This window comes from Sceloporus undulatus, chromosome 6 (genome assembly GCF_019175285.1).
Source record: "Sceloporus undulatus isolate JIND9_A2432 ecotype Alabama chromosome 6, SceUnd_v1.1, whole genome shotgun sequence".
Lineage (NCBI taxonomy): Eukaryota > Metazoa > Chordata > Lepidosauria > Squamata > Phrynosomatidae > Sceloporus > Sceloporus undulatus.
The window spans coordinates 3,204,954-3,231,787 of record NC_056527.1 but is presented as its reverse complement, the minus strand read 5'-3'; the positions used below and the strand labels follow the sequence as shown (position 1 = coordinate 3,231,787).

The 26,834-nt window shown below is 43.8% G+C and overlaps 1 protein-coding gene across 5 annotated transcripts; it reads right to left on the bottom strand.

The window, feature by feature from the left end:
- Positions 1–601: 601 nt before the first annotated feature.
- On the bottom strand, positions 602–26,810 carry KIF9 (kinesin family member 9). 5 transcript variants are annotated; one of them, XM_042474531.1, is made up of 21 exons: positions 26,543–26,810; positions 23,394–23,500; positions 21,966–22,131; positions 21,709–21,815; positions 20,823–21,047; positions 19,032–19,115; positions 18,852–18,944; positions 17,808–17,955; positions 16,930–16,994; positions 14,978–15,055; positions 14,725–14,793; positions 13,768–13,872; positions 13,300–13,355; positions 12,275–12,365; positions 11,495–11,628; positions 10,834–11,028; positions 10,166–10,374; positions 8,385–8,564; positions 5,869–5,984; positions 3,768–3,872; positions 602–1,093 (listed from the first exon to the last, which is right to left on the bottom strand). In XM_042474531.1, exons 2-21 carry the CDS (start codon positions 23,487–23,489, stop codon positions 986–988), a joined length of 2,430 nt encoding a protein of 809 aa, XP_042330465.1. In that variant the 5' UTR covers positions 23,490–23,500; positions 26,543–26,810; the 3' UTR covers positions 602–985. The 5 variants fall into 5 exon arrangements, 3 of the variants coding, with proteins under 3 accessions (XP_042330465.1, XP_042330466.1, XP_042330468.1); XM_042474532.1 differs by lacking the exon at positions 26,543–26,810 and adding an exon at positions 25,945–25,966; XM_042474534.1 differs by lacking the exon at positions 26,543–26,810 and adding an exon at positions 25,384–25,510.
- Between the last annotated feature and the right edge of the window lie 24 nt (positions 26,811–26,834).

Sequence of the window (26,834 nt, the reverse complement as noted above, 5' to 3'; positions counted from 1 at the left end):
GTTCATGAAATAAGTTAGTTGTAAGAAAATTTCACTGAAGACATTGGGACCTGGGGGCAGGCGAGTGAATTGGCTACTGAAATGAAGAGAAGTTAAGACAAAGAGAGAGACAGAATGATAAATACGAGAAGGTGTAAAAAACACGAGAGAGGAAAAGAAGGTTAGAAAGGTAATGAAATAGATGGGGACGGACTGCAGAAAAAAGGATGGCTGAGAATGGAGAAGTACCTGGGGTGAGACTTTAACCCTTAACAGTTCTTGGAGCCAGATGAGGGACCTCTCCTCCCACACCTTCCAAACCCCAACAGCCATAGTTCTTCTCTCCCAACACACCTCTTTCCTTGCTGGGGGGAAAGTGAGAGAGGACAGATGCTTCTGTCTTCTGGGTTGGTGTAGTTTTATAGTACCTTGTCCTGCTCCAAGATCTGTTAAAGTGACAGGAACCTTGTCCCAGTTCCAGTCATGCTGCTCTAGCCGTTTCCCACTGAAGGGTCCTGGCTCTTCCCTTGCATCCCCTATTATTATTATTATTATTATTATTATTATTATTATTATTATTATTATTATTTTATTTATTTATTTATTTATTTATTTGGAGACACCCAGGTCCTGAAGCCAGTCCTACATTCTCTCTCTAGCTTTCTGTGAAGAGAACACATTAGGCAGTCGTTAGAGTACCATTCCTCGTGTTTATTAAATCTGCATATATTATTTGAAGCCAAACTCAAGTACGCAAAGTCTTCCTTTCTCCACTTTCAGCAGTCCTATGTTTGATCTTCCTAACCAAAATACTGACCTCAGTGAATAATACCAGTTGCTGGAATGAGGTTCCATACCAGCTTGTTCTGGATAATACTTGAGAAATGCAGTTTTATTATGCTGCCTTTCTGTCCTGAAATTAAACTTTTTTTGGCTTGTACACTTGAGGGTCTCTTTCCCGAGTTCCTCTTGTAAGAAATGAGAGCTGAATCCGCTGGCATTCTGGCTACATGATATCAAGGGCGGAGGGGGGTTTGTTCTTCACGGCTGCTTGGACCGACCCAGGTTTCTTCCTCATTTGCTCAAGGGTAGCCATCGCTTGAGAATACTTGTGCTTTCAAACAGAGAAAGAGAGTGGGCTGTTATTCCTGTGGCTTGCACTCTTTTTGAAGCAGAAGCAACCTTTCAGAGGCTAAACAAGTTGCAGGTCCCTCACCTCCAGAAGGGTGCCCTGGCCATACCTACTTGGCATGATGGAGGGTGATGGCAGGGAATAGCCAATTAAAAGAAGACCTTCAAATAAGAGGGTTTCAGGATCTTGCATTTCAGGGTTAGCCTTTCAGATTCCCAAGAGTCTTGGTGTTCAGCTAAATCTAAATTAAACAATGGCTGGAGAGGAAAGGTTTTCAAATGTGGGCTCCCTGATGGAGGTGTAGGACTCATTTTTTACAAGGTCTTCATGGATTAGGATTCCTATTCTGCTATTTATCTAGGGGTGCATCGGCACTGTAGAAATAATGCAGTTTGACCCCACTTTACCTTGTGACGGCTCCATTCTGCAGAATCCTGGGATTTTTGGTTCACGAGGCACCAGCACACTTTGGCAAAGGAGGATGAAGCTATAACCTATCTAATTAAATAAACTGTCTAATTAAAAATAATAATTGTAAGCTGCTCAGATAGCCTTTAGAGCTGAAGAGTGGGGTATAAATACCATAATATATAAAAATTAAAAATAAATCCCAGGATTCCTCAGATGGAGTGACAGCACTTAAAGTGGTGTCTAAGTACACTATTTCTACAGTGTAGATGAACTCCAGGTTTTTTTTCTCCCATTCACCTTTAATTTTGAACCTTTCTCATTCTTAAAGTTGACATCAGTTTCAAAAACAGGTGTTCTTCAGTTGGCTCAAATAATTGTAAAGAGGCTTGAGCTTTTGAACTTCATACAGTGTTTCCATCATCTTGGTGGTCTTTTGCACCAAGTGAAGGCTTTTCAATTCACCAGGCCCCCCTTTTTTAAAGAGCCAATGTGGCATAGTGCTTTGAGGGCTGGACTAGGCCTCTGGGAGATGAAGGTTCAAATCCCCATTCAAGTCTGGAAACCCACTGTATGACTTTGAGCAAGTTACACTCTCTCATCCTAAGAGGAACCACTAGCAAACCTCATCTGAAGAAATCTTGAAAGTCCGTGAGATGTTTGCAAATGTGTTGGGAGTCAGATTCTGGGAGACGGATCCCAGAATTGCAGAGATCTCAGCCACGGAGATCCACTTGTCAGGCAAGTTTCATTCTGTCAGCCTTAGAGGAAGGCAGTGCCAAACCTTGGATTAAATCTTGCCCAGAAGACGCTACAGCAGAATCACTATAAATTGGAATCTATTTGAAGGCACATAACACACACAGACCACACTGCTTTAAACAAAATGTATTAATTATATTTTAATCTAATCAGCAACAGTTCTCCAGGTGGATAACTTCTGCACTGTCGCCGTGTGAGAGGTGTTTTATTTTGTAAACTAACACTTTAAACTGTGTTGTATTTTCCTCTACCAGGGAGGATATTTTTAATGCAACAATTTACTGGGTTTTGTTTTTTACGTGGTGTGATTATTATCTTGTTTTTTAACATGATACTTTATTCCTCCTTTTCTAAGCCAGCCAGAGAACAGGTGTTGCTGGGCAGCCAGATAAATCTGCTGCTACTAATTCTGTCAAGAAGAATGAGTCTTTGTGAATACAGGACTGCAAACAACTCTCCCATATGTTCATTTTAGATTCCTATCCGGCTTGTGCCTCCTGACAAAATGGAGGGCCTCTAGCTATTCTCTCAATTTGCATTTTCCATTACGATAACTGTTTGCAGGAGTTATTTTTTGCATTTTTATTATTAAATAAACAATTTATTAAAATACTTCTGTCCTGCCCTATATCAACAGATACTCAGGGTGGCATACAAGAATGTTCATTCATTACATGTCTATGTTCAGTCATTACAGTAAAGTGCCTGTCACTTCAATGGACTCAGCAGGTGACTAACAGCAAAGGCCCCTGCCCTGCCAGGCTGTTTTGGTTGAGAAAGGAGGGCAACTGTGCCCTTCTCTTCCTCTTAAGAGGAAGGATTCTGCAAAATCTGGAAGCTGGCACATCTTGAAATTCCCGCCAACATGATTTTTGTCATATTTCCCCGCTAAGATGAATATGCCCTGAAATGCAGCATCTAGCATGTCTTGTTCTTCAGTGGAACCAGAGGAGTACAGAAGCTTCCTCATAGAATAAGTTGCTCACTCAGAAGAAAATAATAGATGGCAAGTCTAATGCCTGGCCTGATAAATAAGCAAAACACCTGCCTGAAATGCACAGCTGGGTGAAAAAATTGTCTTAGCACATGTGCCATGTACTGTATGAGCGCTTTGCAAACTGTTTGGAAACTATTAGAACCACTTCTTCAGGGCTCCCATTCTGTACAGCAACCTAACTGTCAGAGTGTGAAACAAACATGCATTTCTCTCAACAAAGCTGGATCCTAGATTCATCAGCATAGCCTTTACTAGGATTACTAGGGAGAAATTCTTCTTTGGCTTAGGAGTACATACTTGGAAGCCATTCCCTCCAAAAGCAAAAGAAATGCTTTGCTGGATTCAACCATGGCTCTGTCTCTTCAAGGGCTCTGAATTAAGCCAGGATCTAGGTGGACACCTCTGCACAAACAAGGTCTGAAAAGGACAAGGGCTGCCTTATCTGACCGTATCTGATCTAAAGCCATACAAGAAAGACTTCACTCTTACCTTACGGTCCACCTTTGCTTTAGCATTGTAGAAGGAGACAGAAGCTGGGCAGAAAGGCAGGACTTCCTGTTGCATCCGGTCAAACCTCTCCTGATCATCTTCATCCTGGCAAGCAGAGAAGGAGAGAATGCAAAAGCCTGGGGTTAAATGGTACCTAGAGCAATTGTGGCCCTAATGAATGATGGAATGCAAGATACAGCATGCAGATCATCCATACTGAGGCACTTGGTCCTGGGCAGGGATGTGTGACAAGCAACTGATACAGTTTGGCCAAGAGCTTACATCAAGCATGTGCCGCCTGCGCAGTTCCATGTCCACCCACCATGTATGTCTTTCTTTGGATGAAGTTCCAACTCTACGATTCTATGATTCTATAAGTGAAAGGGATCTCCTCTAGCCTTTTGCATGCCATCCAAAAAAACCCACCTACCCACAGTTATCCAGGGTCATCTAGATCACTTTCAGATCTTTTCTCAGTAAGCCCCCTGGCTTCTATAACCTGCCTCAATGCCCCAAGCACCTCAGGATTCTGTGGAGAGTACTATGGAGGCCTTTGCTTAAAAGCCTTCTGTGGTGGCTGGGTTCCCAACCACCTGAAAACTTCTCCTGAACTACAAAGGGTTAATCTGGGAGGAGGTACATGCTAATGAGAGATGACATCACATGATAATGAGCAGCTACATCATAGCTGACGTAAGGCTCACTTGGCCAATCAACAGTGCCAGAGCGGCAGTTTCAAAAGATTCCAAGAGAGGGCTTTAAATACCCCTGTAGGACCATGTGTCCTTTGTTCTCCATCTTGGCTGGTTTGGAGAAACCAGAGGTCTGTCCTCTGAGAGCCGGAGGACCGGCTCTGACATGCAGGTAGAGTTGGCAAGGAGCCAACTCCCTGATTCCAATAACTCCACAAGGACTGCAAATCCCATCATTGTGTGAGTAGCTTAGGAACAGTGTTAGTCAGCACGTCTAGGTTTTGTTATGTTTATCTAATAGCTTGCTGAAACGAACTCTTTGCAACTATGCTTTTCTAGACCTGCATAGCAAGGTGGCTCTGCACGAATGATATCTTTTTATTCTATGCTATTTCTTTAAAATAAACTTCTTTCTTTTAAAAGCATCTGCTCTCTCTTTGGCTCCTGTACACGTGTCTTATCTCGGTTATTGATTGCTGTGGGTTAGCAAGAAAGGAAACTAGATCTCTCTCTCAAGCAAGTCTCAGTGTGTGCTTGGGAAATATAGTTTATTGTGCTTGGGAAATATAGTTCATTTATAATTCACTGAGTGGTGGCAGCGGAAGATTAGGTTTTTTTTTAAGGGATCTCCCTGAGAGTAATAGCCACTCACAGGGCTTTGCTCTCAAGGAATCATCACACCTTCTGTTCTAAAAACCTGTCTGAATGTAAAAAAGACTTCATTTGCCAAGGAAAGGACAGCAAGGAGGGGGCCATTCTAGCCTCCCTAGGGTGGGATTTCCCAAGTCTAGGGGAAGCCACCAAGAAAGTCCTGTCTCATGTTCCCAACAACTATAGTTGTGAAATTTTTCGTTCACATACATAGATTAGGTTGTTGAAATCCTGGCCAGAACCTGATAAAATGAATGTATAAATTAGGGACACCTGCCTATGTAGGCTCAAAAGCACCCCAAGACCTCTGGTCCTAAACTGAGAAGGAACAGGGTCAAGCTAGTACAAGGAGCCAAGAGGGGTATGCACCAAGCCAGTGACATGATAGTTCAGGGTCCTAGGAGGAGAGCCCTCTCTCATTCCTCTTAGGATGCTGGGTGAGTAATTTAGGAAAGAGGTAATATCATTCTTGTGATTTAACTTTCCACTGATATAGAAACCAATAGCTCCCACTGGATGTCCCTGTCCCTGCCATTGTGAAAATAGGAGAAATACCCTATGATATGTCCTTTTTCTCCACCAGTGGCCACTGAGAAATGCTGGGGATTTCCTGGGCTGTAACCCCTCAGCAGCAGCCACTGCAGGTCTGCTCTAAGGTGACAACAGCAAAGCAGAGAGTGGCCAAAAGTTGAGAGACTGATCAGACATCTATGGCATACGAGACAAAGAAAGCTGGCAGCACTTGAGCCTTAACTTACCAGGGTCAGGACCCTGTTAATGGGAATCATGCCAAGCCTGATGGTTCCTCCAGGCCTCAGCGCCTCCTGGACCTCCTCCGGGATCAGGAAGGACTCGTTGTACCAGATGTCAAATTCTGGTAGGTGAGAGAGGAAGATAGGGGACAGATACACAGTCAGAGTCACACAATGACAAATCGAGTCATAATATGGGGCAGCTGGCTAACCTCATTGTTGTTGTGTGCTTTCAAGTCATTTCTGACTTATGGCAACCCTAAGGTGAACCTTTTATGGGGTTTTCTTCACACATCTTGTCAAAGGGGGTTTGCTATTGCTATCCTCTGAGGTTGAGAATGAGGCTGAGCCCAAAGTCACCCAGTGGGTTTCCATGGTTAGGGCGGGAATTGAACCCTGGTCTACAAAGTCATAGTCCAATGCTCAAACCACTACACCATGCTAGATCTCATATAACCTCAACCTTTCAGGAACTAATATCCCAGATGCTGAACTCCAAACCGCAAACTGGGTCAGTGACCCAGATAGCAACTTCAAAGTTCAGAACATATTCACTTTTCCACTGACATAGAAACCCTCTGGCCCCACTTGGTAGGTACTCCCTTGTCCCAGCAATGAAGACAATGCTAGGAAGCCTGGGATGAAAAGGGACAGGTAGGGCAAAGGACATTCCACGATTCTGAAACAAAGGCTTGTCCCAACATTTGAGGCAGCTCTTCATGTGTACTAATAAAGAAGAGAAGACTATGCAGCCTCCATTTGGCTCCTTTAGCAGTCCTTGAAACCTCACTGCAACCCCCAAAGTCTCCCCATTTTAAAAAACAAACAGTGAAATTTTCTGGTGGTTTTCTGCCCCAAAACCAACCTAGACCACAAAAATGTGGTAGTGATTTTATTTATTTTATTTATATCCTGGTTTTCTCACCAATGGATCTCAAAGCAGATTAAAATATAAATTAAAACAGCACATCTAAAACACTGTGGAGTACAAACGTTTAAAAAGCATCAAGCCATGTGTCCAACTGAACCTCTGCTTTTAAAATATTAACATTAAAATACACATTTTACATGCTTAAAAACAGCACAGCTAACTGCCCATCACCTCACTCTGGCCAGCCAAGGCTTGAAGGCTGGTTTACACAGGAAGGTCTTTGCCTGCCAGAAAAAGGATAGGAGACCTCCCCTTGGGAAGGAGCTCCATAACTTGGGAACAGCCACGGAGGAAGCCTTGCAGAGGGACTGGATGAGTCGGACGCCGTGAATTTGGGTTAAAATAGGGCACAGCTTTATTACAAAGCAGGGGTGATAGTACAGCTCTTTGAGCAGCATCCCAGTAACAGCAAAGAAAACACCTTCCCATTATTACCATACATGTGTGACAGGCATAAAATAAGCAAGCAAAATCTGGGTCATAAATCACTCATAAATCCTTCATAAATCACTCATAACTAGCCATAAATCTTTCATAAACCATAATAGTCATCCATCATACTTTGGTCCATAAATCAAAGATAATTGATCTCACAAATTATCTTTGACAAGATCATAAATCATTTATGACAAACCATCCATCATTTTATTAGCCCCCATAAATTATTTTTCTATCCCCTGTTGTATGACTGACCCCCAATCTGGCATGTAAAATCAGTTGTGATGCATAAAGGTACAGCACAACATCCATAACAAGTAAGCATGCATATACAAGAGAACTAAGCAAAGTAGTACCATACACCACTATTTCCCACTAACAAAGACTATAGGAGACATTACCAATAGGCCCATACCACCACACTAAACTGTCCTCCGCATACCCCCAGGAGGGCGAAAAACCCATGCTCCAATAACATGAGAAAATTCCCTCCCGGATCACGAAGGCGACCAGCCAAAGCCTGAGGTTGCAGGTAACAAAAGTAGCTAAGGGTGGATGGGCTGGGTCGATTATCTGTTAGCCCGCAAAAGGCCAAAGCCACATGGGGATGGCCTATTTATAGCTAGGCCGTACCCCATGATGCCCCTCGAGGCTTCAAAGCTCCGTGTTCTTGGCCGAGAACTGGGGCAAGACTTCCTCACCCCCGCTCTTGCCCCCAGATTCCAGAGGTGAGTGCTCCCTCCGTGCAGCTGCATGGAGGGCTAGCAGCGCAGCACCGACTCCCCCAAGGCACCCGCTGCAACAATATCCCCCTTCTTAAACTTCGGGTGGTGCCTTTCTCTGGTGTCCTTACCAGCTGAGCCTGAGAGCATGGTGGGACAGAGAGAAAAAACCTTCCCTAAAACTTGAGCAGGCTCATATGGACAGATACAGACTTTCAGATAGTTTGCAGGCTACCTTCCCCCCCCCCCCCCCCTCCGCCTCCCCCCCAACTCCTCAGAACCCTCTGAGCTGCTACCACATTCTTCACCTAACATAAGTTAACCACAGTCTGGCTGGCTCAGCATGCATCCCACACATGCAATGGCCAGAGAAGCAAACGCCTAAATCCTCATTGAAACATCCTGCTCTGCAAAGCTGCAGCTGGCAGTACCTGTCAGCAATCTGTTGCGGCACTGATCCACTAGGTGCTGGCAGTACTGGACCTCAGAGCGGAGTTTCTGCAACTCGTTGTAATCCACCCGGTACTGCTTCCTCAGGTCCTTCAACTTTATGATCAACAGGAATTCCTCCTCGTCAATGATGATTTGTCCTTCATCGTTCAAGTATTCTCCTGTGGAGCCCAAAGTCAGAACAACATTTGAGGGAGATGGACACAAAACACACTGCCAAAAGATGGAGGAAGAGATCCCATGGGATCTCATTTCATGATGATTTGGAAATTTCCTAGTTCTCATTATCCACTTTCAAGAGTGTAGGAAAAGACATTGTCTTGCTTGCTTATCCCAAATATTGCCCAGGATTGCCCTTGAGAAGTGACAGATGACTGCCCAGTAGGACAAAGTGCCCATTATTCCCACTTCACTCCTACCTCTTCCATCACCACATCCGTCACCATTCCCAACTTCTCCCGTCTCCCATACAGTGAGGTGGGGAAATAATAATAATAATGATATCAACAACAACAAACAGCAGTAACAACAACATTAAAATGCAATATATAACTAACACAGCACCCAGTACCCACCACAGCACCCAGTACAGGCAGCAGCCTAGCCCAGTTCTGGTGCTGCTGACCAGTTTCCAGGCCACAATGCTACAGGACTGGCTTCAGGAAGTTCAGCGACTGGCCGGCAGGGATGATGGCCAAAATGTGCACAGCTACTATGGGTGGAAAGAACTGTTATTTATTTATCAGTCAAAAATGGATTTCCCACCAGTTGGGAAAACCTATTTTATGCAGGTATCTCCCCATGACTGAATGCTCTAGAGAATTTTTCTGTGCAGAGAAAACCATGTCTTTCTTGCGCAAAAGACGCAGTTTCAGGAAACAATGGCCCCATACAGACAGGTCAAATTAAAGCTGCTTCAGGTCACTTTGGAGATATGATGTTTAAATGACACACACATCTGAAGAGGTCAGAAGCTTCACCAAACCTGCGCTCCACTCCTTAGAACTGGACCGTGGCTTTGGCATGGCTTCTGGACTCTTTGGACACGTGCATCATTTAAACAGCATACCTCCAAAGTGACCCGAAGCAACTTTATTTTGGCTGGTCTGTAACAGGCCAATGTTTTCTATGTAGGAAATTGTATTTTTGCGCGCACACAAAAACTCACTATGTTTTCTGTGCAGAAAAAGCCTTGGGATGCTTGACTACAGGGATAATACTACATTCACATATTTGCTTCCTTCTGCAGCAGGGGGAAAACTGCAGTAATTATTCATCTTTCCGCATGAGATTAAATAACTGAAGATTTACATCCCTCCATGTCACCATTTGCAAGACTGCAAGAGAACCTTTAAAAATCTGGTCCAGTTAAGAATAGCTGCCTGCCTGAGAATGCACTGTGTCTGCATCTATACAGCAGAATTAATGCAGTTTGACACCAATTTGACTGCCAGGGCTCAATGATATGGAATCCTGGGATTTGTAGTTTTGTGATATTTAGCCTTCTCTGGCCAAGAGCTTTGGTGCTACAACAAACTACAAACTCCAAGATTCCAGACGATGAAGCCATGACAGTTAAAGTGGTGTCAAACTGCAGTTTAACTCTTGAGTGTGGCAGCAACCTGTGCCAGTGAGCTCTGCTGGCATCCATGTCAGCTGCCGAAGTGGGAGCCTGACTGAGTGAAGTGGCATTTGGGGACAAAAATCTCTCTCTCTCTCTCACTCAAACACATTTACAATGTACAGCCTGGCTGTGGCTTACCCTGCTGCTCCCTTTCCAGCTTCTGAGCCTCCAGGGCTTGTCGGGTGGTGTCCATCTCCTGCTTCAGCATGTTAACCCTGTGGGCCACCTCATTCATTTTCTTCCTGCGGTCATTCAGGATGCTTTTGTTCTCCTTAAAGATGCGGTTGATCTCACTTCCCCGTTCGCTCTTGAAGTCCTCAAAGGCAGCTGTCTTCGTAGGGGGGGAGCTGCACAGAAAGGACGAACAGTGACAGTGTTAGCCATGGTAGCTACAGACCCTGGTGGATTCGGGGCAAGTGGACTGATGCCTAGAAGTCACAAATCTTATGACTGAGCCAACAGGGTAGTAAAACTGTCTCCTGTCCCAGTTCATCTGACACTAGTTGGAAAGAAAGAGACTGAGTTTGCATACTGAAAATGAATACTGCTACTTCGGGAAATTTCCAGGAAAGGAAATCTATTTGTTCTTTTCTTCTCTCTCTGTCTTCCCCTCCATCCCTCACTTTCTTTTCTTTTCTTTTGACCATTAAAAGGGTGGTCTGGAGAAGTAGGAAGGACCGAGGGCCACAAAACAGCCCCCTAGCCATACTTTCCCCACCCTTTGTCTAACTACCCTCTGTGTTGACAACAGCGCTTAGCCCCCTTCCTCAAATGTGGTGAAACTTCCCAAAAAGAGGAAGCCCTACCTGGGCCTGGTGGGCACTTCCTCTTTGGGCGCAGAGTCTGAGCGATGAGTCTCAACGCTGACAGAGTCCTGCTCCCGGGTCTCCTTGACTTCCAGCTCCTTGCCGGTTGCCGCCACCTGGCTGCGCGACAAGGAGACGGACTCCAGGTCTTTCCCAGACTGTGGACTTGCCAGGCCCTCCTTCTTCACTGCAGGGCTGGAAAAGAAACAGACAGTTACACTGGATCACTGGTTCTGGGCCTCAAACTGGGCTTCCCAGTGATTTGCAAGAGGTTAAGGTTTGGCTCCCCAGGGGACTAAGGCTGCATTTCTACACTTCAGAATTAAAGCAGTTTGACAACTCTAACTGCCATGGAATTCTGGGATTTGTAGATAGGTGATCTACATTCTATGATTCTATGATTATCCTTTTCTGTCAGAGAGATCTGGTGCCACAATAGATCCCAGGATTCCATTGGATGAAGCTATAATAGTTAAAGCAACGTCAAATTCTTCTGTGTAACAGCAGCCTAAGAAGGGCAGAATTCTTATTCTGGGGGCAATAGCCTTGTTTTACCATCCATGCAGCCCACCATGGTCTGGATTTTCCTCAGCTCTCAGAAAAGTGAAAAGAAAATCTTTGCCTGCAGATGAAGAATGAGAAGAGACAAGGGTGGACCAACCTGGCTGACTCTTTGCCCTTCTTTGTTTTTGTTCTCCTCCCTCCGGGCTTGGAGGAGAAAGGAGCCACTCCAATTCCAAATCCTTGTCCATCGACTTCCCCAACCAGGTGGCCTTCTGCATCAACCAGCCCTGCCTGGCAAATGGGAAGATAAGACATGACAGCATCGGAAGAGTTTTGAATTTTCTGGGATTCTGCTTATTGGATAAAATGTGTCCCCATCCATACATTCGCTGTTTTTAGGATTTAGAACTGGGGTAGGCAACGGGGAAAGGCTGGGGGCACATTAGCCCTACAAGGTCCCTACAATCCTCCCACCACAAAATAAATTTAAAAAATGGTTTTACCCTCAATACCCTCAAAAAGATGTGGGGAGAAATTTCGCCATGTTTTAAGACCTTCCTCTGGACCGTTTTAGTCCCAGGAGAGGCCCTTTTTTTAACAAGGAGAAGAGATTGGGAATCACTTCTTGTTCATTTCCTGTTTTAAAAAAAGACCCAGGTTAGACCTTTGTTTTTGAAACAAGAAATGAACATGCTCCTCTCTCATCCCTAGCAGACTTTGGGGGCAAAAAAAGAAATTGTTAAAAAAAATGATGAAAACTTTTTCATCCCTGGGGGACTCTGGGGCCATAGAAAAACAGAACTTTGGTCCATGGGTCACACTTTACCCACCCCTGATTTAGGATTGAATGTTTTGGGCAGAAAGGAGAGGAGAGGATGTCATCCCTAATCTCCCCATCTTCCATCATGCACCCCTATTTTAGGACCTCACCACTGACCTTTTGAACAACAGTGAGGGTTGCGAAGTCATTTTTGTCTATCAGGGTGTATTTGCTCCGCAATCTGGATTCCACTTCCTGCTCTTGTTGGCTAAAGAGAGAGATGCACACAATTGTTCAACTGAGCTGTTGTGACTGGGGTTTAGCCAAGATTTGAAAAACTTACCCTTTTGGATTACAGTTTTCCAGAACAGAGATAACCACAAGCAGCAGCAGCACCCCACAAAGAGGTGTGTTTGTCTGGGAGCTGGAAAGGCCCTGGGCTCCTCACACTCAATGAAAACCCATCATATAGGCTCTCGCTGGCACAGTGTGGCCTTCTCTTTCCAGCCACTTTTTTTTACTTTTGAGGTTGGGCACCTCTGGGATGGGTACCTCTGTGGGAGAAACTGGCACAAGGGTGTGAGCTGTTCACAGAGACCACACCAACCTGTCATGGGGCTTGGAAGTGTTACAATATTGCATGTAGGAATGGCCAGATTTGAACTTTTTCCCTTGCAGAGATAACATGTGTTCTAAGCATTCCAGGGAAACAATGAGTTATTATGAGGCCAGCCATCAGCACAGAACAATACACATGCAAATCACTCCTGCATTCCCAGGCTCACACAGTATATATACACCCAATTTTTCCAGGCAAAGCATTCTCTGAAGATGCCAGCCACAGATGCTGGTGAAACGTCAGGAAGAAACTTTTCTGGAACATGGCCACATAGCCCGAAAAACCCACAAAAAACTAATGAGTTATACATTAGGAAGAACTTCCTGATAGTAAGAGCTCCTTGATAGTGAATTAGATTGCCTGGGAGGTGGACTCTCCCTTGTTGGAGGTTTTAAAACAGAGGTCAGACGGCCATCTCTCTTGAGTACTTTAGCTACATATTCCAGGGTGTGGGACTAAATTATCTCTGGGATTCCTTTTGTCTCTACTAAATTATCTCTGGGATTCCTTTTGTCTCTAACAGTTTCTAAGTACAGACAGACAGACAGACAAAATGCCAATGGATACTCCCACAAGAACCTACCTCAAAATTGCTTTGAATTGGTTGAATACTTCATGGGTTTGTCTGATGCTCACAATCTGAAAAAGATAGGTCAAAGCAGAGATGACTGTCAGAAAGTCAAAGGAAGCATATTGAGACAAAGCCTCTGGCTGATGCTTAAATTGTGCCACGAGGCACTGAGCAAATCCAACCATGTGGGACTTGAACTGCATTCAATCTACAGAGAAAATCCCCGGTATATTCCACAGCCAAGAAGAACACAATTTGCTGCTGCTTCTGCCCAACTGCTCCAGCAGCTGTGGTCTCACACTCTTGCTGAGATTCACTGCTCTGCTCTTGATACGTCTGGCTGTGTACAACACCACAGTGATAATCCTCATCTACCCCCACTGCCATTGCTTTCCAGCAAGCAACAGATAGAACACCCCACCATGACTATTTAAAGCACATGGCTGCATACATTCGCATATCAGCATAACAGCTACTTACATCTAATTCATCTATGGTTCCTTCAAGGTACCGGCGAACTTGAGAGTTGATCTCTGCTATCTGGATTTCATTCAGGGGCTCATAAGACACTGGGGGACGGTTAAGCTAAGAACAGAACAGGGAACAAAAGCAATAAGTTGATGAGCCACATGTAACACCCCTTCCCCCCAGAATCATACAATCATAGACTTGGAAGATAGCCCCAAAGGCCATACATTCCAAACCCATTCTGCCATTCTGGAAGACACCATAAAAACACTCCCAACAGATGGCCATCTAGTCTCTACTTAAAAACTGCCAAAGAAGGAGGCTCTACCACTCTCCAAGGCTGCATATTTCAGGCCAAAACCTGAAATCTAGGAAGGTTGACACTGATGACCTTTAAATATCTGGCCATTTGTAAATATTTAAAAGGGTGTCAAATAGAAATGGAGCAAACTTGTTTTGTGCTGCTGCAGAGACTTGAGGTGCATCTACACTATAGAAAGAGCAGTTTGACACCACTTTAACTGTGATGGCTTCACCCTACAGAATCCTTGGATTTATAGTTTTGTGATGCACCAGCACTCTTTGGCAGAGATATTAAAGACCTTGAAAACTACTAATCCTAGGAATTCACTGAATGGAGCTACAGCATCATTTCCACAGTGTACAGTGGTACCTCGGGATACGAAATACCCAGGTTACGAAATTTTCGGGATACGAAAAAATCCCATTGGAAATCATTGTTCCGGGTTACGAATGTTTTTTCGGGTTACGAAGAAAATTTTTGGTGCTTTTTTCGGCTTTTTCGCACGAAACGCGGCTTTTCCCCATTAGCGCCTATGGCAATTCGGCTTACGAAGGCTTTTCGGGTTACGAAAGCGGCCGCGGAACGAATTACTTTCGTAACCCGAGGCACCACTGTAGATGCCACTTGATCACACGAATGTTGTGACTGATTGGATTGATCCTTACCAAACTGTTGTGCATAGCCAACTCTTCCTTCAGGTAAAGGACTTCTTTTTCCAGATTTTTCACCATTCGCTAAGCAAATGAGAAGAACAGCAGGTGAACATGTGGAGAGAAAGAAAGGTCCAGATTTTTCTGCAAAGTATGATCTCTGCTCCTCAGTCAGAAGAGAACAATAGCCTTTCTTCAACTAGTTAGTTTTCCACCAAACCTCTCCATCCTCTAGTCAGAAAAATGGCCAAAACAGAAGAGCACACACCTCTGAGTCGATCTTTTCATTGACAACTGGCTCCGTAGTCACCCATTTTGTTCTGGTAGCAAACCTAAGGGTGGAGAGCTGAAAGAATATGAATGGACCCATATTCATCTCATGGCAAATGCTTCCCAGTCCCAACTTCCTGCTCAGTATTTTTATTTCCTTTCCTGTCTCTGTGTGCCATCTTTCTCCCAGTCATTTTTCTGGGGGAAAGAAATGGCAGCCACCCAGCCAAGCACCCTTCCTTTTAGCATTAGGAAGCCAGCATGGTATAGTGGTTTGAGTGTTGGACTAGATCTCTGGAGACCAGGGATTGAATCCCCTCTCAGCCACAGAAACCCACTGTGTGACCTTGGGCAAGTCCTACTCTCTCAGCCTCAGAGGACATGCTAAAGCAGAAGCCCCTTGGAACAATTCTTGCCAAGAAAACACAGTGATAGCGTCACTTTAGGTTTTATGTAAGTCAGAAACAACTTGAAGGCCCACAACAACCTGCATGGAGTAAGTTGTGTCTCAGGATGATCGGTGAGGACCTGTTCATAACTGGACTTTTCCTTTGTCCATACACATCTGATATAATGCTTTGTTGTTGTGTTCCTTCAAGTCATTTCTGATTTATGGTGACTAAAAGACTGTACAGACTGCCCCTAAGGGGTGGCCTGCAGCTGCCTCTATCTGGCGCCAGACTGGAGCCGTGACAACTGCACGCCGCAGCCCCAATTTCTCCTTTTTGCACCCTGGAAAGGATGCCATAGCTGCCAGCACATGGCTTTTCTATGCTCCTTTGGACGCATTGTGTGGAACAGTGTGTGGTGTCATGACGGCCTGGGGGCAAACTCGGGGTGTGCATCATGTGGGTGCCACACCCTGACTCCAACCCCAGGCCGGCCTTAATATTCGGTCTGTTGAGCCCCTTAGTTTTCCTTCAGTGCATTCATAACAGAAAATAAGCTTTAGAGTTTTTTTTAAAGGCATACTAAACAATTGCATTATGTAAACCAAGAGTTCTGCTAGATGTGTAAGCCAAGCCTTAAACAAAGTGTGGGGTGCTTGTGGCTGTCCTGACCAGAGAGGTAGAGTGGAAATGTTTCTAGTGTTACATATAGTTTTCCCCAAAAAGTTTCCACACACACACACACACACACACACTTATCCATGCCCATCTCAGTTGTTTTACTGCAATAAATCCTTTAATGAAACAGAATGCTCACCTAGTTGTACTGAATAAAAAATTTCTCAGCTTGAAACAGAATGGATAAGGAGTGCAGGGAGTGAAGGATGACTGCACCTACACTTCAGAATTAATGCAGTTTGACACTGTTTTAACTGCCATAGCTCAGTTCTATGCAATTCTGGGATTTGTAGTTTTGTGAGATATTTAGCCTTCTCTCTCAGAGAGTTCTGGTGTTCCACCAAACTACAACTTCCAAGATATAGGATGGAGCCATGGCAGTTAAAGCATTATGGCAATAGCCATAGTCAGCAAAAGAAAGTTAAACTGTTGATATAAATAGCACAGGTACGTATGTGTCCTAAAAATTAGTGTTCTTTCAGGTGCATTCGTTTCTAATGGCTATAAGGGAAGCATTATTTTTACATTGTTACAAATATTCAAATACAATAATGTCCACATAAAGCTTTGAATGTTTTTGGATATAACACTTAAACCCTATGTGCTATACCAGACAGCATTATGCAGATTTCTACTTTTTCTGGAAAACTCACCTCATTGATTATTATTTGACTGTATTTCCCATCATTCCTCATTACCTGAACCAATGAATAACCCTAACCCTAATGGTGAAAGATGACAGGTCCATCAGTCTGAAAACTACTTGCCCACTCCCTGCTTTAAACAAATCCAAATCAAGTGTTTTCCAGGATATGTCTGGAGCAGTCACTTTATTCCTAGCCATATTTACCCCTGTGCTGCCCCCAAACCTCAGGATGCTTACCGTATCCACAATGTGAATGGGTTCGCTGCAGATATTAGCCACTAGGACCGTATTGCAATTCCCTCCTAGGAGAGACAGAAACAAAGTTAAGGCAGCCTCTCTGAGTCAAAAAGCCCCTCCAGTCTCCACATAGACAGAAGTGGTTCATGGAGATGGTGGTTTTCTTAATGCCCACCTCCTTTTCAGGACAAGATCTAAAGAGAAGGTATTTCTGCCCACTGCAGAGCCTTCTGGGACACATCTTAGGCAGGGCACATGATCAGTTCGCATGGTAGAGGCTTCCTAGGCCAGCGGGGCCTCACCACTCCTCTTTCAAGAAAACAGCAACAGCATACAAAGTTATTTCTTATTCTCATTTGCTAATATAAACTCAGCCACGTTCTTTCTTCAAAATCCATAATGTATTTTGTGTTGTGTGCCTTCAAGTTGTTTCTGACTTATGGCGACCCTAAGGTCCCAGTGTTTTCCTGGCAAGATTTATTCAGAGGAGGTTTGCCCTTGCCTTCCCCTGAGGCTGAGAGCATGTGACTTGTCCAAAGTCACCCAGTGGGTTTCATGGCTGAACAGGAATCGAACCCTGGTCCCCAGAGTCGTAGTCCAACACTCAAACCACTATGCCAGGCTAGTTGTCTTAATGAATTTCAGGAAACCGTATTTGAGGCTGCAGAAGAGAGCAGAAAGCTAATCCATATGTACACACCATGTCTTTCAGCCACTGTTTCACTTCCCACTGTTCAATGCCTAAATTACTGGCAGAAGGAACTGAGGTTACCCTCTTACCTCCTATTTTTAGGGTAGACCTAGGTTGCAACTAGGGTGGCAGGGGTGGGTGCTTAGGAAGCAGATTCAGGGCTACACTGTGCCTGGCCTTGCCTTACCTAGTGAATCCTTCAGGATGTAGGTGAGCTTGCTCTGGCGGAAGGGCACATGTTCTCGGTTTTGATCAGACAATGCAATGATTACTTGTTCAAGGAAGGACAGAGACTTGTTGATGTAAGTGGCTTCCTTCAGTCCACGGCCTTCTGACTATTGAAAGCGAGGAACCAAGAGGATGCTTTAGACCAGGCTGACTACACAAGAGAGTGGCAGTTATTTGTTCCCAATGTGCCAGAAACCAGCACCACATTTGTACCCATAGGTTACAACTATTTCTTGGAAACTTGCCATGTTCCAGCAGCTGATGCGTCACAGACCGGCACTGGTCCATGGACCACCGCTTGGAGCAGCACTGATTTAGACTACTGTGTCTGTGCACATATTAGCTTTACTTTCTCCCATTAAACATGGAAAAATAAAAAATGCCAACTCTCTCCTGTCAAGATGGAACAATCACAGGTGTGCTATATCACATAAATTACTCCTAAAAACATCATCTCTCCCTTTGTTTTGCCCTGGTACCAGCTTTGCAGATTTAATCTGGATATTCCCTACCCCACAAAAATATAACTTTGCTTTAGTCTGGAGAACTCTTATGAATCTGGGAGCCTGTGGGCCTCAGTCTCTTGCTTGACATAGCCTAGATTCTCACTTCAGAGTGAATCACAAGAGCTCTATGGGTGTGGCAATACAAATTTGGGGCTCTAGGTCCAGATTATGAGGTTCAGTCTATAACACATTTTCAGCATCAGGGAAGTTAGCTTTTACTGAATATAGACAGGCAGGAACCTGCATTATACTGAGCAGGATGAATGGACCATCTAGCTGAGTATTCTCAGTTCTGTCTGACACTGACACTGTGTCTGTTCAGGATTTCAGGCAGGAATCTTTCTTAGCCCTCCCTGGAAATTTCTGCTTTGGTTTCTCATCCAAGTACTAACCAGGTCCTGCTCAGCTTCCAAAAGCAGACAACATTGGTATGCTGGTCCTTCTTATTCCTGTAAAATGAGGTTAGCTGACTCACCCAATCTTTGCAGTTTACTTACCTTGCTCTTTGCCAGCCTCTCTGAGCCTGCCAGATCAACCAGGTTAATTTTGGAGGTGACATATCTGGCATCTGCAAGGATTCTGGAATGACACTGAGGTGAGAAATCAAAAGAGTGTTACGTCACACTGAAAATGACAGAAGTATTGAACCAGACCCTGTAAACTCCAGTGGTACTGACCTCAATATAAATGGTGAAGATGCAGTGGGACCTGGAAGAATGCTTATTCAGGGCATGTTGGCCAACAGACCGATTAGTGTCACCCTGAAGAAGGAAATGAAAATCCAAGACAGAGATAATCAAGAGAAGACTATGCGTTTCCACTCTTTGTAGGCCACTTTGTAATAAGATTTTTCAGGATGGCTTTCCACACGGAATAAAAATGAATGAAAAATTAAATTATCATAAATTACATGACAAATTTGTAATGGAGCATGCAAAACTAAATGGCCACACTTGGAATGTTACTTTTTCAATGAGATTTGTTGGTGTTACTTGTGACAATGTTTAAGCAAGGTTGGGAATCACAGCACCCTCCAGATGTTGTCAGACTGCAAGTCCCAACAGCCATAGTCAGCACAGGCAATTATGAAGAGTTTTCAGAACTGCAGCCCAACATCTGGGGAGCTGCATGATTCCCACTCTCGGTTTAAACCCATTGCACTACTTGGCCCTTTTTGTTCTAGAGGGGACCCTATAGATCAATAAATGGATGGCATAATACCTGAAAAGATTTTGCCAAATGCCTTTTGGAAGTAACTTGTAATAGCAGTTTTAATTCAGTAACTTAGGATGCATCTACACTGTAGAAATAATGCAGTTTGGCATCACTTTAAGTGCTGCAGCTCCATCCTACGGTATCCTGGGATTTATAGTTTTACAAGCTTTTTAGCTTTTTCTGCCAAAGTGTGCTGGTGCCTCACAAAACTACCAATGTTAGGATTCTATAGGACAGAGCCATGGCAGTTAAAATGGTGTTAAACTGCATGATTTCTATAGTGTAGATGCACTCCTGATAGCAATGTCATTCTGCTTTAACAGTCAGTGGTTTAACAGTGGTTGCATCCTCTATAATCCTAGGGTTTGTTATTGCATGAGGCACTAGAACTCAGTGCATTTGCACTGTAGAAATAATGCAGTTTGACACTATTTTAAATGCTATAGCTCCATCTGATGGAATCCTGGGGTCTTTAGCCTTCCTTGCCAAAGAGTGTCAGTGCTTCACAAAACTATAAATCCCAGGATTCTATAGGACTGAGCCACGGCTGTTAAAGGAGTGTCAAACTGCATTATTTATTACAGTGTAGATGCCCCATTGCTTGTAATGAGTTCTTTCCAAACTCTGTCAAGAATAAGAACAACTTCAAGCTAGAGAAATTAAAAGGCCTGAGACAATTAAAATATCTTCTGCTAGCACCAGGATGGCAACAGACAGAGCTCTCACAGGGAAGAGGCCGCATCCTTATGTGCAATTCACCAACATCCAAAAATCTGGACAGCGAAGAAAGCTTACAGGAAAAGAATCCACTCATTTGAAATGTGGTGCTGGAAGACAGCTTTACAGATAAAGTGTTTTTGTCAGAATGATGAGACATAATTATTTTAATAAATGCATTAAAATAAATGAAATAGCCAGGCTTTGCACAAGTTTAACTGTTAGGGCTTTCTACCCATGGGACTTTTGGGATTTGTAGTTCAAAAATGGAAAGGATCCAGAAAGGAGCTGACGTATAAAGGAAATTTTCCTCAGCTTGACAATGCTATGGTTTCTAGAGATTTTTAAAGGAAGTCACAATGGTTATAATGTTAACTAATGATCATACAGAGATGGCCTACATTATTTTGGAGGCTGAACCAGGTTCATTTCCCTGAGGGCAAAAAGTTTTGTAAATACATTTTCCAGTCTGCGCAAATCTCCATCCTTTCAGATCCTAAAGGGAAGGTGACTGAGACCTCACAGATCCTTCTTACCTCAAACAAGAGATTTAGAGCAGTTTCTTCATTTGGTGCAGGATGTATAGTCAGCCCTTTCACAGAGACCCCCTGTGGGCTCTCTACAACTGACAGTGGTGTGTCAATGGCTGCGCCCGAGGGCATCATGGATAGAAGGTCAAAGATGGTCTCGTTGTAGATCTCCAGGTAAGAAATCCGAACGGTGATGAACTGACTGCCATGCTCTTCCACTGACTTGAATACCTGCAGGGAAAGATTGAAAGCTGTGCCTCAAATGGATCAGTTTCAAGATGGATGCAAAGAAATTGTCTATGCCCCCCCCCCCCAAGAGAGGAAGAGGGTTGTGAAACTAGGGGCTCCATCCAACAACATTCTCTCATGGGTAAGAAGGATGAGACAAAAATGTGCGAGAGCTGTACAACAGGATTATCCAAACCAGTTAGTGGTGATCCTTTAATCCAGTCACATACACCCCACATCCTGGGGCTATGATGGGGAAGGGCAAGTATAGGGAACATTACTTTAACCAGAAATACTAGAAGCCAAGGTGATCTAATTCCACTGGTGCCAGCACACAGAGAGCTAAGCAGAGTCCGCACAGATCAACCACTCTTCCTTCCTAGTTCCTTCTCTTGAAGTTGGTGAGACCTCCATGGGTCTGTCTCTTGCATCATGTTTTGGCAAGAATGAAACGTTATAAATTGCCAGCCCACAGAAATTCTACCTTATGAGACAGACCATCTTTCCAGGTTCCTCTCAGCACCCACATCAGAGGCATTACTACAGGAGTGCAAGTGTGGACTGCACCGGGTGGATGGAGGCGTATTAAAAATTATTCACACCGAGCGCCAAATATACAAGGAATGCCACCGATCCACAACTTTTACATCACAATCTGAATTACCTGTTGTATAGCTCGGGGGATGAGCCCTCGATTGAGGTAGTTTTCTGTTGTTCCTGTCATGGTGAAAGTCTTACCAGCTCCGGTTTGCCCATAACATATTATAGTACCTAGAAAAGATCGAGAGCAAGTACTGGAATGGCAGGCTGTATAATCCGTCACATCCACTTACAGGATCTCTTTGTCCCATAATTACTATTTTACTAAAATTTACATCCCTAAAAACTGATGAGTTCAAGAATAAGGATGAAAAAAATTACCATTATAACCACTAAGGCCTTGAGTGACCAGACGTTGTGCCACTGCCTCATAAACTGCATCCTGAGTGGCATCGTGAAGAACACCATCTAACTTAAAAGACCAATCTGTCTGCTTGTTGTTGACAATTCCTTTTGAGTAGTCTCTCTCAATGTATATATCTATGGTCTAGAGAAGCAATAAATGGAAAGCCAGTTAAAATGAGTCTTTGACCAGGAAGAAACGAACATTACATCAGAAAAAGGAGCCTACAACTTGTTGCTAACTGCCCTTGCTGCCCTTTCATTGTTGCCCTTCCTATTCCTAGTCATCTTTTGATTTCTTCACTGCAGTCTCCGTTCTGGGCAATATTTGACCCAAGATATAGGAAATATTTGACTATTTTGATTTCCCCATTATCTAGGCTGCATTTATGTAGATCCTCCGTGGTAATTATTTTCGTTTTCTTAAAGTTCAGCAGTAATCCTGCCTTTGCACTTTCTTCTTTGACTTTCCTTAGTAATTGTTCTAAGTCTTTGATATTTTCTGCTAGTAGTATGGTGTCCTCTGCATATCTTAGATTGTCAATGTTCCTTCCTCCTATCTTAGCCTACAACTAGATGCCTAGAAAAATAGAGAAAATTAAATGTATCCCTTTTGGGCAGAATGGCAATGGTAAAAGCAGATGCTCTGTCAAGGCTTTATTTCTCTTTCAAACGATCTCTATTATAAGACATGGAATACTTTTTGTGGAATGACAGAAAATGATTTCTAGATCTGACTGGCAGGCAAAGAAATCCAGAATAAGATTTAAAATTCTGCCCAATGCTAAGGAAAGGGGCGGCTTGGGAGTCCCTAAAGTCAAATTGTATTGCAAGGTCTGTTGTTTTGTATGGGTGAAGGAATGGATATTGCTTAGAGATGTGGGACTCTTGGAACCTGAAGGTTATAACTTAAGATTTGGTTGGCATGGTTATCTTTAGTATGCTAAAGTTAAAGCACTTGCTGAATTTAAAAATCACTGTATTAGAAAGGCTCTCCTACAAGTTCAGTATGAGTGTAAACAGAGACTTTTTCCTAAGACAATATTATCTACCTCACTGGAGGAAGCCTTTTTTAAAGGAAAGACTGGGCTAAAAATTGGAGACCAGGGTTCAAAGCCCTGCTCAGTCAAGGAAGCCTTGGACAGGCACTCTTTTGGCCTCAGATGAATAATAATAACAATAATACTGTAATAATAATATTTTATTTATATGCCACCTCTCTGTCCTTGACAAATGAGGTGGCTTACGTGGATGAAGGCAATGGCAAAAACACTCTGAACAAATATTGCCCAGAAAACCCTGTGATAAGTTCACCTTATGGTCACCATAAATCAGAAATTACTTGAAGGCACACAACAACAAATCAAATCAAAACCGTCCTATCTCTGGTCTCTTATGTTCATCCACCTTGTTATCCGCCCCAAACTTGATCATGTCTTGAGGAAATTCGGCCGTGGGCTTGACTCGTGCAAATGCAGTAACTCTCTTCGAACTGGCGTACATTGTGATGGGTCCTTGAGGGAGGAAAATGCAAAATCAAAAGCAAAAAATGACTACTTTTTGCCCTGGCCTATTCACACCAGGATTTGAAAGTGGGAGATTTTATAAAAGGGTAAACTGATACAAATTACAAACTGATAGTAGTTATCTCTTGTCCAAGAGCGGACATCCTCTTTGCACCCAGGAATGCTTGGAAATAGTGAACCTGAATTGAACTGGGGGGCAGTCGGGGGTCCAGATACATATATCAGATCATGCTGGAAAACAGAGACACTACTTTGATATCACATGAAGATTTAGTCCTTTGTAAAGCCAAGGCAGAAACTGTGTAGACCTTTGGGTGCTGCTAGACTGCAATTTCTTCACAACTGACTATACCAATTAGTGCTGACAGGAGATGCAACTTGATCTATGCATTGCCCACACTTGTTCCAGAGTGCAAAAGTTTAAGTGCATATCCTCCAACTTGGAGAAAGGGAGTGTGTCATTCCCATCTGTAAGGAGTGTCATAATGATGGGCTTTCTTAACTATTATTATTATTATTATTATGGTATTTATACCCGGCCCTTCAGCCCTAAAAGCTTTCAGAGTGGCTTACAATTATGATTTTTAATTAGACAGTTCCCTGCCCTCAGGCTTACAATCTAAAAGACACGACCCAAAAGGAGAAGGGAATGGCGATGGGAAAGGGATGAGGTCCAGTGGTTCTTCTCTCCCTCTGAGGCCTGGACCAAGGCAGATGGACTGGAGGGAGGGCTCTGCTTTTTCTTAATTGCTTTAAAGATGTGAAGGGAAAAGTGGGATATTATTTAATAATAAACAGTTTCTCAAGAGGAGTATCATGAATCCTTCTTGAAACAATGTGTATTCTATTTTTTAAATTGTTATTACTGTTTACTTTTTATTTATTTATTTAATAATTGTTTTATAATTTATTTATTTGTATTGTTATTATTATTCTTGCAAATATTTTGGACAACGTTCTCAAAATGATGTCAAGGAAGCTTATTTTCTTCCTTGAAAAATTGATTAATTAATTAAATGGAATTAATTAATTAAACAGAACGTTTTTAAAGCACCAGTGTTTTAAACAATTTTGACTTTTTAACTATTTTTATTCTTTTAATAAGCAAGCTATTTTAAGAGTGTAACAATTTAATTCTGTTTTAATGTATCAGCTTTTAATGTTTTTAATTGTATTGTGAGCTGCTCTGGTCCCAGTTATTAATTAGTTAATTAATTAATTAATAATGGAGCAGCAGGGAGAAAAAGAGGCAAAATCTTGCCCTGGCTTTTAGGCAAAGGCAAAAGCAAACTGTTGCAGACCCTCTTCGCTTGTGTCTTCTTCCTCATTTGTAACTTTCACCATCTTGATCACACTCCGAAATTGTCTGGCCACACATGTCTCCTTCCTTTCTCACCTGTGAAACATTGGAGGGTATGGAGCTGTCCCTAAAGTCCTAAAGAATGTCTCTCAAGGAAGAACAGACAACATGCGCATACAGCCAGCCCTCTGCATTTGCAGCTTTGACTTTTGATCAATATGCGATCTCTAGGAATCTATAGGTCCTGCAGTGCAATTCTGTCAGAAGTTGACCATAGAGTTGACAAGGAGGACCTAGAGATTCCTAGAGAGAACACTTCTCTAGGCATTTGTAGGTCCTCCAGCATGATTCTATGATCAACTCCTGGCAGATGCTGAGCACAGAGAGAAGTCGAAGGCTTTCACAACCAGCATCCGTAGTTTTTTTGTGGGTTTTTGGGGCCCTGAGGCCATGTTCTAGAAGTTTCTTCCTGACGTTTCATCAGCAGCTGTGGCATCTGGCATCGACTCCAGAGAATGCTGGCATGGAAAGAGCGTGGTCTATATAGTGTTGGTTGAGGAGAATGCTTTACCTGTTGATCTGTGTCTTGTTCTGTTGCTGAAAGGCAAGGCCTCCGGGGTCCAGTTAATTAGTGACCCATTGCCTGCCTCCAAAACAACGAATTTCAAGGTTCTGTCGGAAGGAGCCTTGGCAGTTATTTCTTTTTATCTTTATTTATTAGAGTACTTATAGCCTGCCCTTCAGCCCTAAAGGCTATCAGAGCGGCTTACGGTTATTGGTTTTAATTAAAACTATTTTTATTAGTTAAAAGTGGTGTCTTTATTTATGTATTTATTGTTTCCTTTCTATCCTGCCTTTCTCCGGGAGGAACCCCAGGCGGATCACAGATTAAAAACGTTATAGAAACAGAAGCCCCCTTTTAATGGCCGTGGCTCCATCCTGGGGCATCCTGGGGTTTGGGAGTTTGTTCCGGCCCCAGAGCCCTCCGGCAGAGAAGGCGAAATCCCTCACAAAACTACTAATCCCAGGAGGCCAGAGGAGGGACCCAAGGCAGTTAAAGCGGAGTCAAACCGCATTTTAATTCTGCAGTCTAGACGCAGCCTCCCTTGCGGTTCTTGTAGAAATAACGCACCTTGACGCCACTTAAAGCCATGGCTTCATCCTACGGCATTCTGGGATTTGTAGTTTGCACTCTTTGGGGCAGAGAAGGAGAAAGGCCTTGCGGAAACTACAAATCCCAGGGTTCCATAGGACGGCGCTACGGAACTTAAAGTGGTGTCAAACTGCATTATGCTTGTCCCTCCATATTTGCTGGGGACTGGGGCACAGGACCCCCGTGAATGTGGGAAAACCACAAATAACAAAAACAGTCTTTTTCCCTGAGAGAAGACCTCTCTAGGAACCTCTAGGTCCTCCAGAGCAACTCTCTGGTCAATATTGGCCAGACATCGACCATAGAGTTGCCCTGGAGGAGCTACAAAGGCCTAGCGGAGTGTCCTCTCTAGGAATCTCTAGGTCTTTCGGCGCAACTTTTAGTTGAAGGTAGACCATAGAGTTGCGCTGGAGGACCTAGAGATTATTCCTAGAGAGGAACATATTTATCCAATCCGTGAAGAATCAAACGAACTGCATTATTTCAACACTCCAGACGCAGCTTCAAGTCAGAGAGGGCCAGCGCCACTCCAAACTAGAACCCCCCCTCAGAGGACGCAACCAAAGCGGAGTAATACCGCTATCGCTGCGTAGTGCGGACGGGACCCTCCAGAGGCCTCAACCATTCGCGGCAAGAGGGACGATAATTAGCGGAAGGCATTGACTGGGAGGGGGAAAAAGGAGAAGCTCGCCGTCGCTAGGGCGACGGCCACTTCCGGGTTGCGCCGTTGCTACGGCCGGAACCACTTCCGGCGTGCGCCGTTGCCGCGGCGACGGTCCGCTTCGTGATGACGTCAGCAGCGCCTGAGGGCAGCGGGAGGGAAAGAGGGGCGTGTTCGTGACGTGTGACGTAGGACGCAGTCCCGGCTT

What these genes read in the sequence shown, in the direction of transcription:
- KIF9 (XM_042474531.1), bottom strand. Translation starts at nt 23,489, where the DNA reads ATGTACGCCAGTTCGAAGAGAGTTACTGCATTTGCACGAGTCAAGCCC. An exon ending in TCTTCACCATTTATATTGAG is followed by an intron (nt 18,945 to 19,031) that starts GTCAGTACCACT and finishes TTCTCACCTCAG; the next exon opens with TGTCATTCCAGAATCCTTGC. An exon ending in CAATTCAAAGCAATTTTGAG is followed by an intron (nt 12,366 to 13,299) that starts GTAGGTTCTTGT and finishes CTCTCTCTTTAG; the next exon opens with CCAACAAGAGCAGGAAGTGG.